A 12,419-nucleotide genomic window follows, 5' to 3' on the forward strand; every position below is an offset into this window, starting at 1 on the left:
TATGATTCAAAAATACATGTTTTTTGCTGTACAGTGGGAAAATAAAAATAAAAATAAAAATAAATACATGTTTTTAGCTAACAACATACTTCTTGAAATGAGGGCTGGAAAGCTTAAGTACTCACCCTCATTTCTGAGAAGTGAGTCTCAGCGAAAAATAAAAATCAAAAGGTGAGGAGTTCCTGCCTGGCTCAGTAGGTTAAAGATACAGCATTGTCACAGCAGTGTCTTGGGTGGCTGCTCTGGCACAGCCTTGATCCCTGGCCCAGGAACTTCCACATGCTGCAGGTGCAGCCAATAAATAAATAAATACAATAAAAAGGTGAAAGATTGTTATCAATCCCAAAAACTTTTATTGAGCATTCTTTTTTTTCCTTTTTCTTTTTCTTTTTGCTTTATAGAGCCACAACTGTGGTATATGGAAGTTCCCAGGCTAAGGGTCGAAATGGAGCTGCAGCTGCCAGCCTACACCACAGCCATAGCAACTGGGGATCCAAGCTGCGTTTTTGACCTACACCACAGCTCATGGCAACACCAGATCCTTAACCCACTGAGCAAGGCCAGGGATCGAACTTGCATCCTCATGAATACTAGTTGGGTAGTTGGATTCATTACCACTGAGCCACAGTGGGAACTTCCAGGCATTCTTAATTGTTAACTACCCAACCTTCTCTGGTATTCAACATTCAGACACCTTGGCTAAACAGAACGCGTCCGAGACATTTCACTTTCAGGCCCTCGGAAACAAATATTTTACAGAACAGGCAGAGAAGGTGTCAGGAGACATGTTTCTTTTCTTTTCTTTTCTTTTCTTTTAGGGAGACATGTTTTCTACAATCTTTTCTTAGCCTCTCTGCTGTTATTTTCTATGCTGAAAACTCCACCTTGTCCTGCTTTACTTTACCCCATATTCCTGCTTGAAAAACAGTTGCAGTGCTGGTAAATGACTTAAGCTTAAGAACCAAGATCTAAAGGCGTAAGTTATTCATGTGGTCAGCTGAATGAGGACATAATGCATTGGTCTAGGCATGCCGGAACCTGTGCACAGCATGATACGTCCTGTTAAAATAAGAGAAAGAGGAACCTCATGGCCCCAGGGGGTTTATGAGGGGTCGTTAGCAGGATATGCATCAGCACGGAGAACGAGGTGCAAACCTAGGCAGGGTTGCCTCGGATGGGCACGCCATTTGCGGAAGCGCAATGGTGAGTCTCTAGATGCTCTGCACAGACAGCTGACGCCAGGCTTCCTCAATGCTAATGATTGTTAAATGCCTAAAGGTTGGAGTAGAAGCTTAACCAGCTACCAGCTACATGACTTTTAAAATAATAATGATAAAAAAAAAACTATATCCTGCACCTACAACCCCCTCCTCGCTTGACATAATCCTAAAGAGCACAATAGAAGCAGTGAGGTTTCTTGAGGCGGGGCTCTTGGTCCCTGAGACCTTGAGTCCTCCGGTTCCCACCTTTAATTAAGATAAATGTCTCTGTCTTGTTTTATGTTAACTTTTTTCTTAAGTTCCACAGCACACGTTTTTCAGCCCCTACCTGCTGAGCTGGTCTCGGCAAGAAGGTACTGCCCCGAAAAAGTCAAGACCAATAAGAATACAGAACATCATCAGAGCTCTTGGACCCTGGACCCTGGAATATGATATGACCAGGGGAATCAGGCAGGATCTCCCTTCGCAGTTTTATTGGACAGGAGAGACATAAATGTTATTATGCTACGTTAGAAATTCCTGAGAACATCTGGAAGGCCACATTTTGTCTCTGATTCAGATATTTTACATGTGCCCTGAGCCCCTGGCACCAATGCAAGAGTTACATTCTTTCTTTCTTTATTTTTTTTGGCCACACCTGCAGCATGCATAAGTTCCCAGGCCAGGGATCAAATCCATGCTACAGCAGTGACCCAAGCCGGTGCAATGACAATGCCAGGTCCTTAAGCCATTAAGCCACCTGGGAACTCCAAAAGTCACATTCTTGAATGTGACTAATTTGAGGCTACATTCAATCATGGTGCAGACAGAGTACTGGCACCTTCTTTCCAAAAACACACTTGGCAACATGTGGGTTCTTCTCCCTCCCCACACCCCATTTAAAGAGTGAAAAAGGTATAAAACCACAAAGATAAAAAAGAATAAGGAGTTCCTGTTGTGGCTCCGAGGTAACGAACCTAACTAGTATCCACGAGGATACAGGTTTGATCACTGCCTCACTCAGTGGGTTAAGGATCTGGTGTTGCCATGAGCTGCAGTGTTGGTTGCAGATGAAGCTCAGAGCCTGCATTGCTGTGGCTGTGGCGTAGGCCGACAGCTACAGCTCTGATTCAACCCCTAGCTTGGGAACCTCCTTATGCCATACCTTTCAGCCGTTAAAATAATAATGATAATAACAATAAAAGAAGAAACAAAGGTGGATTAAAGAATTTTGGAAGAAAGCAGATAGAGAAAGTCTATCTGGTTCAGAATGGTGGAAGAAGCCTCAATAAAAACAGCAACAACAACAAAAAACATGTTTAAGTAACTAGCTGACCTCATGGACCCAAGGAGAGAGGCAGAACTAGAAGAACCAAGTATGACGGAGGACCAGGCTGAGGGATGGAGCTGTGGGCAGGGTGGTTGAGAGGTGAATTTACCATGATGCTGATGACACATTAAGCTTCAGGGCCCCTCATTATTAGCACAAAGAGGGGCCCCAGAATTACATTTAAATAGCAATTTTTATAAAATTTTAAAAACTAAGATAATGTTACCACATTTGGTTCCATCTGCTATCTCTTGCCATTCCAATTTCCCCTCCATCATCAGTTTCCACATCATCATGCCACTCAGGTCTGCTGGCATTTGAATGACCCTTGAAGATTGGGTGACCATAAGGTACTATCCAAATGTAACATCTGAGAGGGAGCACAGGACTACATAAGAAACTCTTACAACTTAACAACAGCAAAAACTAACATGGTATCTTAAATGGGCCGAGGACGTCAATAGACATTTCTCCAGAGAAGATATGCAAATGGCCAATAAGCACATGAAGAGGTTTAGGGAAACGCCAATCAAAACTACGCCAATCATCAGGGAAACGCAAATCAAAAAAGAAAGAAAGACAGACAGAGAGAGAGAAAGAAAGAAAATAGCAAACATTGGTGATGATATAATGTGAACAAGTCAGAATTCTTGGGCACAATGAATGGGAATGTGAAATATGGGAAAGAGTCATTATGGAAGCAACTTAGAGCAGTTATGCCGCGAGCCACACGGGAAGTCCAGTAGCGTCATTATGGAAAACAGTATGTCATTTCTTCAAAAAGTTCCAAATAGAATTCCTATATGATCGAGTTGTTCTACATTGGGATATATTCTCATAAAAATGTAAGCAGGGAACAAGATCCTACTGTGCAGCACAGGGAACTATATCCAATCTCCAGGGATAGACCATGATGGAAAAGAATATAAAAAGAATGTAGATATATGTATAACTGAGTCACTTTGCTGTACAGCAGATATTGGCACTGCAGTGTATATAAACCCATGATACTTTAATACAAATTTTTTTAAAATTTTTGGGGTCTTTTTGTCTTTTTAGGGACGCACCTGAGGCACATGGAGGTTCCCAGGCTAGGGGTCCAATCAGAGCTATAGTTGCCAGCCTACACCACAGCCACAGCAACAAGGGATCCTAGCCACGTCTACGACCTACACCATAGCTCACAGCAATGCCAGATCCTTAACCCACTGAGTGAGGCCAGGGATCGAACCCGCAACCTCATGGTTCCTAGTCAGATTCATTTCCACTGCACCACAACCGGAACTCCATAATAAAAAAATATTTTTAAAACATGTAAGCAGGGACTGGAACAGATATTTATACACCCATGTACCCAGCAGCATTATTTACAATAGCTAAAACGTGGATACAACCCAAGTATTCACTGACTGATGAATGGATAAACAAAATATGGTATAAACATGCAATGAAACATTAACCAGCCTTAAAAGAAAGGAAAATCTGATACATGCTACTTACACAGACACCAAGGGAAATAAGCTAGTCACAAAAGGGCAAATAACATATGACTCTACTTATCACAAGCATCAGAACAATGATTGGCACATAGTAGGTTTTTAATAAATATTGGTTAAATGAATGAATTAACCCAGGTGTTCACAACAGCCTTACTTAACAAATATTCATGGAAATTTTGTCCATTAGCCAATTTCCAGATTTTTTCTCCAAAATTTCCATAATATTGAGACTTTGTAATAAGTATACAGGAATCCACATCCACTAAATAGCCAGCTGACTGATGACTTTTGCCTAAGCTAAACCATGATGAAGTGAAAAGAAATATTTCCTTCCAGTTTTCTTCAAATTCTGCAGGGTCAGGAATTAAGTTAATGTCCTGCCAAACTCCCACAACCCATAACAGCAATTAGGGGTGTGTTCCTAATTACCAAAATGGATATGAGAAGACAGCTATCCCCAGACATAAGTGTCAACAAAATATGATGCACGTCAGCCAAATGGAAGTTACCACCCACCGGAAACAATGGCAAGAGTGGAAGGTGGGGGGAATTGGTGACTGAAGATCCAGGTTGGAGAAATAATGATTATAATTCTGTTCTCTACTGATGTGGAAAGAATTGTAAAAAAAAAAAAAAAAATAGAAGCAGGAGTTCCCATTGTGACTCAGTGGGTTAAGAACACAACCCAGAGTCCGTGAGGATGCAGTTTGATCCCTGGCCTCGCTCAGCGGGTTAAGGATCTGGCACTGCCACAAGCTGCGGCATAAGTCACAGATGCAGTTTGGATCTGGCGTTGCTGTGGCTGTGGTGCAGGCCGGCAGCTGTAGTGCCAATTCAACCCCTAGCCTGGGAACCTCCATATGTGCAGGTGGAGCCGTAAAAAGAAAGGAAGGATGGAAAGAAGGAAGGAAGGAAAGAAAAGGAGCAGAGAAAGTCTCAGAAACATCAAAATCTGCCTTAGCGACGGAATAGCCCAAAACCATCACGCCAGATTTTTATTGTGCGGTAGACTGGTAAATTTTATCTACCAAGCAGGGAAGTGAGAAATGACTCACTCACAATTTCAAAATGTAATAAGGAACCTGAAATTACTCCACCCAAGACCCATTTCTCAGATAACCACCAACCTGGGGGCAACTGCCCTCCTACAGAAATGAGTCGGGCAAAGTTGGTTACTAATTAGGAAAAATCATCCAATTACGCTGACTTGCTGAGGCTGGCAAGCTGTGTTTGACTCTATGTAGGCAGAACTTCATCCAGAACACACTTGAGAATTGTCTATAAAAAGGCCAACAGAATTGCTGGGGTGGGAAGTCGCTCCACTCCGGTCTTCACAAACACAGCTCCGCCACACACTCGCCCGGATACCATGTCTCTTCGATTTTCCAGCGGATCCAGGAGGGCCTGTCCTCGCCCCACCACAGCATCCGGATCGCTCAGGCTCTCCGGTGGGGGAGCCAGCTTTGGGGCTGGAAATGCTTGCAGCATGCCTGGAATCGGAAGCAGTTTCTCATGTGCCTTTGGTGGCAGCACCTCAGGAGGCAATGGAGTCGGGGGCAATCCCTGCGCCGGCTTCACTCTGAATGAGGGGGGCCTCCTTTCCGGCAACGAGAAGGTGACCATGCAGAACCTCAATGACCGCCTGGCCTCCTACCTGGACAACGTGCGCGCCCTGGAGGAGGCCAACGCCGACCTGGAGCAGAAGATCAAGGGCTGGTATGAGAAATTTGGACCCGGTTCTTGCCGCGGTCTTGATCACGACTACAGTAGATACTTCCCGATAATTGATGATCTCAAAAATCAGGTAAGAGTTTACACTTGGCCATCCTTTTAAAATACTTTTATTTCGTTTTCTTTCTTTCTTTCTTTCTTTTTTAGCATAAGTTTCCCAGGCACGGATCCAACCTGTGGCCACAATACTGATCTAGGCAGCTGCAGTGACAGCATGGGATCATTAACCTGCTAGGCCAGGGAACGCCTGTATTTTAAAGGTCCTTTTTCTTTCTTCAACAAATGCCGAAAACACTTATGGCTCCTATTTGTGATTTCTTAAAGGAAATTTCAAGTTAGCACTGGAAATAAGCACTAAGTGGATTCAGTGGTCAGGCTTAAAATGTCACTACCTAGTAAACTATGTTAATTTTGATTATTTCCACTTCCTAATCTAGAAAACCCTACTTTTCGTTCTTTCTTGATTGTGATGAATTGCCTTTCAAAAGTCAAACTCCTGTTTCTAGATCATTGCTTCCACCACCAGCAATGCTAACGCTGTTCTACAGATCGATAATGCCAGGCTGACCGCTGATGACTTCAGACTCAAGTAAGTAGACTCATAGAGTGAAAAGACTCCATGGAGATCAACAGGACGCAATAGAGTGAACTTATTTTTCGATCCTTCATGAAATATTACCAACTCTTATGCCAGCAATGTAAAACATGCATTTCAAGTAAACAGAATGTTCTTACTTTTTTATACTCTGGCTGTGAAATATAAAGTATGAACAGCTATAAAAGTAGAGTCCAACACCCTGGTTCTTTTTCTGCCAAAGAAATAGCTCGAAATAAAATAATTATTAAGACACAATAAACTTTGAAAATGTCAGAGTTCCCATTGTGGCTCAGTGGAAATGAATCTGACTAGCATCTGTGAGGACGCAGGTTCAATCCCTGGCTTTGCTCAGTGGGTTAAGGATCCGGTGTTGCTGTGGCTGTGGTGTAGGCCAGCAGCTACAGCTCCAATTCGACCCCTAGCCTGGGAATCTCCATATGCGGTGGGTTTGGCCCTAAAAAAGCAAAAACAAACAACAAAAAGACTTTGAAAATGTCTCTAGTGGCCAAATTTGTCACTTGAAAATTTCAGAATTCTAGCATTTGATCATTGAATGGTGACTATTTCTCTAACCATGTGACCAACTGGAAATCTTTAAGGTATGAGAATGAGCTGGCTCTGCACCAGAGCGTAGAAAGTGATGTCAATGGGCTACGCAGGGTTCTGGATGAGATCACCCTGTGCAGAACAGACCTGGAGATTCAGTACGAAACCCTAAGTGAAGAGCTGACGTACCTCAAGAAGAACCATAAAGAGGTAAGCGCTGACGGCATGCTGCCATCCCTCTGCAGACACTAACCATCTGATGGGAGATAAGGGACATGACTTCTTAAAGAAATCGGCACCCATGCCCACTGTCAGACAGGAGTGAGCCCTGAGCTAGCTGTAGAAGCGATGAAATATGTGTACAGATGCACCCTTGATCGCTCATCAGATTTCCCATGGGGGGAAAAAAATCTTATTTTCCACACCAATCAGGGTTATAAGAGCTGTGTTTCGGTGAGGTAATTATAGCGACATTAAAACGGCACACTTGGAGATGACGTCTAATTAGATAAAATAAATATACTTTAAGGACATCTTAAGCAAACCAGATTTCTATAAAACAGTGGTGGGTTTAAAACACATAAACATTTACTTCATACACACATTAAGTGTATATACTTAATATTAAGGTGTATTCTTTTTTTTTTTTTTCCTGCCTTTTTGCCTTTTCTAGGGCCGCTCCCGCAGCATATGGAGGTTCCCAGGCTAGGGGTTGAATCAGAGCTGTAGCTGCTGGCCTACACCACAGCCACAGCAATGACAGATCCAAGCCAAATCTGCCACTTACACCACAGCTCACGGCATTGCCAGATCCTTAACCCACTGAGCAAGGCCAGGGATCAAACCTGAGTCCTCATGAATGTTAGTGAGGACTAATGCTGAGCTGTGAGGAGAACTCCGATGCAGCAAATTTTTGATGAATTAAGTGCAACTGATTTTTTAAAATGATTACCTTGCAGACAAATCCACAGGCACATTTATATCTTTTTCTTCTGCCTGAACAAAAGGTGTTTTCATTAAATCCTTAGAACTAAAAACCCCATCTAGAGCAAGAGGTACAGGGACTACCAGGGAGACAAGAATGCTAGAATTACCTGGGGGATTTGGTGCAGGGAAAAAAGCAAGCCTCGTGATTGTCCCAGGTCCGATCGGGGCCTGGGACGTGGGTGGGGAGGAGGGTTCCTGCAGCAGAAACACAAGCCGATCCCTGCTGTTTCAATGGACATGATTTCGGCAGCGATGTCTGCCACCCACAGTCTTAGACCAGACTCAGTGCAACCCAGCAGCCCACACTCCAGATGCAATAACATGTAGACTTGGGCTGCACAACTGATTCCACCTTCTATGATGATGATCATAACCATAATAACGCTACTTATTTAGCATTTATACACTAGGTAGTGTTGCCAGGTCTTATTACGAATAGTTCTTTCACATCTTTCAACATCCCAGGAAAGGATTTTTTTTTTTATTATTCCTATCTGAAAATCAAGACTTCAGCTTAAGACTTGATAGTTAAGCATTTACCCAAGCTCAGCTTAACCATTCCAGGACAGAACCAGAGTTCCCATAGAGATTCATCCTCCACCAGAGTCACCGAGACATGATAATGTCTCTGTGTAAGGTTCATAGCTTAATTCATAACTAGGATTCTTTAGAGGATGATGCTTATAATTATAAATAAACATATAAACAAACATTTATTTATTTATTCATAGTTATCTCAATTGTTCAGAATTCTTCAGACTCAGCTCTTGGACCAAGATCACACTGTCTGTGGTCAGGCGAGAACTGAGCTGAGGACACATCTAAGCTGGTGTCTAAGTGAAATGAAGACCAGATCCCCAAGGGGGAGACGCTTGTGGCCATAAATGAATGAAATAGGTGATGGATAGTTCATTATAAATATCTTAAAGGACTTTCATTTGGAAAAGGAAGTAAGACTTTCTCCCGTGCTGCAGAACTAAAACCGATGAATTTATAGGAGTAGGAATTCACTTCACCACAAGGAAGCGCTTTGGAGCCCTTCAAACTCTTCAAGAATAAAACAGGCTACATAAGGAGGCAGAATATGCAAAATGGAGGGGTCACTGCACCGCCTGGGAGATGGACCCAGAGGAAGGAACTCTAGGAACCCTACCAAAGCTGAGCCTCTAGCCTTTATACAACCCGCCTGCGTGGCTGAGCTGAACGCTCTTCCTCCTGCCCACAGGAAATGCAAGTTCTGCAGTGCGCGGCCGGAGGCAACGTGAACGTGGAGATGAACGCGGCGCCCGGTGTGGACCTCACAGTTCTGCTGAACAACATGCGGGCGGAGTACGAAGCCCTGGCCGAGCAGAACCGCAGGGATGCAGAGGCCTGGTTCAATGAAAAGGTGAGTCTAGGCCGGAACACACTCCCGCTGCGTTCGAGTGAGGTTCACAAAACTAAGATGTACCCCCTCCCTAACGCCTTTGCAGAGCGCTTCGCTGCAACAGCAGATCTCTGAGGACGCGGGCGCCACCACCTCGGCCCGGAACGAGTTGACTGAGATGAAGCGCAACCTCCAAACCCTGGAAATTGAACTTCAGTCTCTCCTAGCCACGGTACGATAAGGCCGATCTTTTACCATCTCCCCGGGTATCACTTTAAAATGCGTCCTGGTGGGTGTGAAAGCCCTTAACCATGTTAGGAATATATCCTTACGTATTTTTTTGTAGTTAACTTAGAACATAAGAAGAGGAAATTCTCCCCAGCCCCCCTTTTTTGGCCATGGCGTGCAGGGGCATCACCTGGGATCTAGCTTCTTAGACCAGGGATGGAACCCCCAGCCACAGCGGTGGAAGCGCCAAATCCACTAGACAACCCAGAAGCTCCTGAGAAGAGAATTTTGTATAATAGCTAAAAAAGCACTGTCAGTGTCTTTAGGCTATTTTACCAAAAAGGAACAACTTGCTGACTTTTAAGTCTTCTTGACTGTGTGTCGATGTGAAATCTAAAACAACGATGGGCAAAGTTCACAAGAGGAGAAAGTCATCTATTGAAGCAAATTTCTGCATTATCTGTGTTTATATCTCAAGTTCTCTATTGTTTCCTGACAGAAACACTCCCTGGAGTGCTCCTTGAGCGAGACGGAGGGCAACTACTGTGCGCAGCTGGCCCAGATCCAGGCTCAGATCGGGGCCCTGGAGGAGCAGCTGCACCAGGTCAGGACTGAGACCGAGGGCCAGAAACTGGAGTACGAGCAGCTCCTGGACATCAAGGTCCACCTGGAAAAAGAAATTGAGACCTACTGCCTCCTCATCGGTGGAGAGGAAGGGTAGGTGGCATGTTTTACAGGGAGGATGAAATATACTGAAATCTGCTTGAAACCGATCCCTAGAAAGTGAACACAGAGTGAAAGGACCACGTGTACTATCATGAATGCTAAATATTAAACATATTACACTACTGCCAAGATGCAAATTAGCCACATCTTACAAAACCAAAGTGCAACAAGCCCTGTATGAAAATTTAAAAGATCACCTCTTGATGCTAAAGCAGAGTACTTTCACCTGTGTAACCCACTGAAACTGTTCTCACCAAACAGCTAAGGAAAACGGAAGAGTGAATCTAGAGTTGGTGGAGTTCTCTCTAAATCACTCTCTTTTGTGATGTTTTCAACAATATGTGTCCACAGGGCTTGCAAGTCTGGAGGTTACAAGTCTAAAGATTACGGATCCGGAAACATGGGAGCCCAACTCAAAGGTAATTAAAGGGCACTCTGTTCTTATGTTCTACTTCATTTTCTTTTCTTTTTCTTTCTTCTTTTTTTTGCTTTCAAGGGCCGCACCAACGGCATATGGAGGTTCCCAGGCTAGGGGTCTAATCGGAGCTACAGCTGCTTGGCCTACACCACAGCCACAGCAACACGGGATCTGAGCCAAGTCTGCAACCTGTGCCACAGCTCACAGCAACGCCAGATTCTTAACCCACCGAGCGAGGCCATGAATGGAACCTGCATTCTCATGAATACTTGTCGGATTCATTTCCGACGTGCTGCAAGAGGAACTCCTCCAGTGTTTTTTATTGTGGTAAAATACACAGAACATAAAATGAAATATCTTAAGCATTCTAAGTATAGAACTCAGTGGCATGAAGTACATTCATATTGTTGAGCAACCATCAATACCATCCATCTCTAGAACTCTTTTCATCTTGCAAAACTGAAACTCTGTACCTACTAACCAACAGCTCCCATTTCCCCCTCCTCCCATCTTCTGGCAAACCACCATGCTACTTTCTCTCACTATGAATTTGATTACTCTAGGCACATCCTGTAAGTGGAATTATACAATATTTGTCTTTGGGTGACTGACTTATTTCACTTAGCATGATATCTGTAAGACTCATCCATACTGTAGCATGTGTCAGAATTTCCTTTCTTTGGGAGTGAATAATATTCTACTGTATGGATAATGTATCCATCTATTAAGGGCCACTTGGGTTGCTGCCACATTTTAACTATTGTGATCTTACTCATCTTGTTTCAAGTTTCTAAAATCTCCTTTTGACATTTAACTTTTAGATCCAATCAAAGCCATAGTGGTCAAGAAAGTTCTTGAGGAGGTAGACCAACGCAGCAAAATACTTACCACCAGGCTCCACTCTCTGGAAGAGAAATCTCAAAGCAATTAAATTGATACATAAGAAAGAGCGTATGCCACATACTCTCGGAGAAGAGAAGGCGTCATATATCTGTCTGGAAAAATGAGCAAGTCTAAGGAAAAAATCTGTCTTGGTGTCTTTCTATTACTGAAATATAATCTCTATCTGGGCAATCAATAGTATATTTTCCCGTTCATCTGGAAGAACAGTCACATACAAATATGATGACTCATTTGATTACCTTCCAGAAAGTGTTGTCAATTCTTTGTAGTCAATAAACCTTCTTTCTTTAGCAAGTTATCCCTGGTGGTACTGCCTTATCTTTAAAATGCTCATGTCTGTGGTACAGATGTATGAACACCTAACAGCTCTTGATGTGTAGAACAACTTTAAAGAATAATTAACAGATTTCCCCCTAGATTTTCATGAGGCTTTCCCAATAATTCAAAATGAGGTAATTTCAAAAGGAATAAAAATACATCCACTGAAATCCCTGAACTGCCATACTTTGACATATAACAAGCCTGTTCCTTTTCATAATAGCTAAAATGTATATATCTCAGACTCATCTGTAAAATAGTAGTAGTACCACTCTCAAGTGGTTATTGTAAGGTAAATGTCCACAGACAGAGGAATGGATAAAGAAGATGTGATACATATATACAATGGAATATTATTCAGCCATAAAAAGGGAATGAAATAATGCCATTTGCAGCAACATGGATGAACCTAGGGATTATCATACCATTTGTTTGTTTATTTATTTATTTGTATTTTTAGGGCCACACCCCAGCATATGGAAGTTCCCAAGCTAGGAGTCAGATCAAAGCTGTAGCTGCCAACTTATGCCACAGCCACAGCAATGCCAGATCCTAGCCACATCTGCAACC

General features: G+C 43.1%; 1 protein-coding gene and 1 long non-coding RNA gene across 4 annotated transcripts in view; one reads left to right on the top strand and one right to left on the bottom strand.

Annotated features, from left to right (window-relative positions):
* LOC106505430 (uncharacterized) overlaps window positions 1–12,419 on the bottom strand; it is a 101,039-nt gene that overhangs the window by 14,387 nt on the left and 74,233 nt on the right. The window contains exon 3 of one of the 3 annotated variants that reach the window (XR_014821173.1): window positions 5,152–5,721. The exons of the other annotated variants lie outside the window; for them this stretch is intronic. This is a non-coding gene — a long non-coding RNA (uncharacterized LOC106505430). The remainder of the gene's footprint in view (window positions 1–5,151; window positions 5,722–12,419) is intronic. 3 annotated transcript variants of the gene reach the window in all.
* KRT25 (keratin 25) lies at window positions 5,344–11,829 on the top strand. Its single transcript, XM_003131484.7, has 8 exons — window positions 5,344–5,832; window positions 6,266–6,348; window positions 6,957–7,113; window positions 9,116–9,277; window positions 9,363–9,488; window positions 9,984–10,201; window positions 10,562–10,629; window positions 11,450–11,829. The coding sequence occupies exons 1-8, from the start codon at window positions 5,398–5,400 to the stop codon at window positions 11,557–11,559; spliced, it is 1,359 nt and encodes a 452-aa protein (XP_003131532.4). The 5' UTR covers window positions 5,344–5,397; the 3' UTR covers window positions 11,560–11,829.

This window comes from Sus scrofa, chromosome 12 (genome assembly GCF_054392235.1).
Source record: "Sus scrofa isolate SSC_HxYL_T2T_F1_AM1 chromosome 12, Sscrofa_HxYL_maternal_Yorkshire_Landrace_v2.0, whole genome shotgun sequence".
NCBI classification, from domain to species: Eukaryota; Metazoa; Chordata; class Mammalia; order Artiodactyla; family Suidae; genus Sus; species Sus scrofa.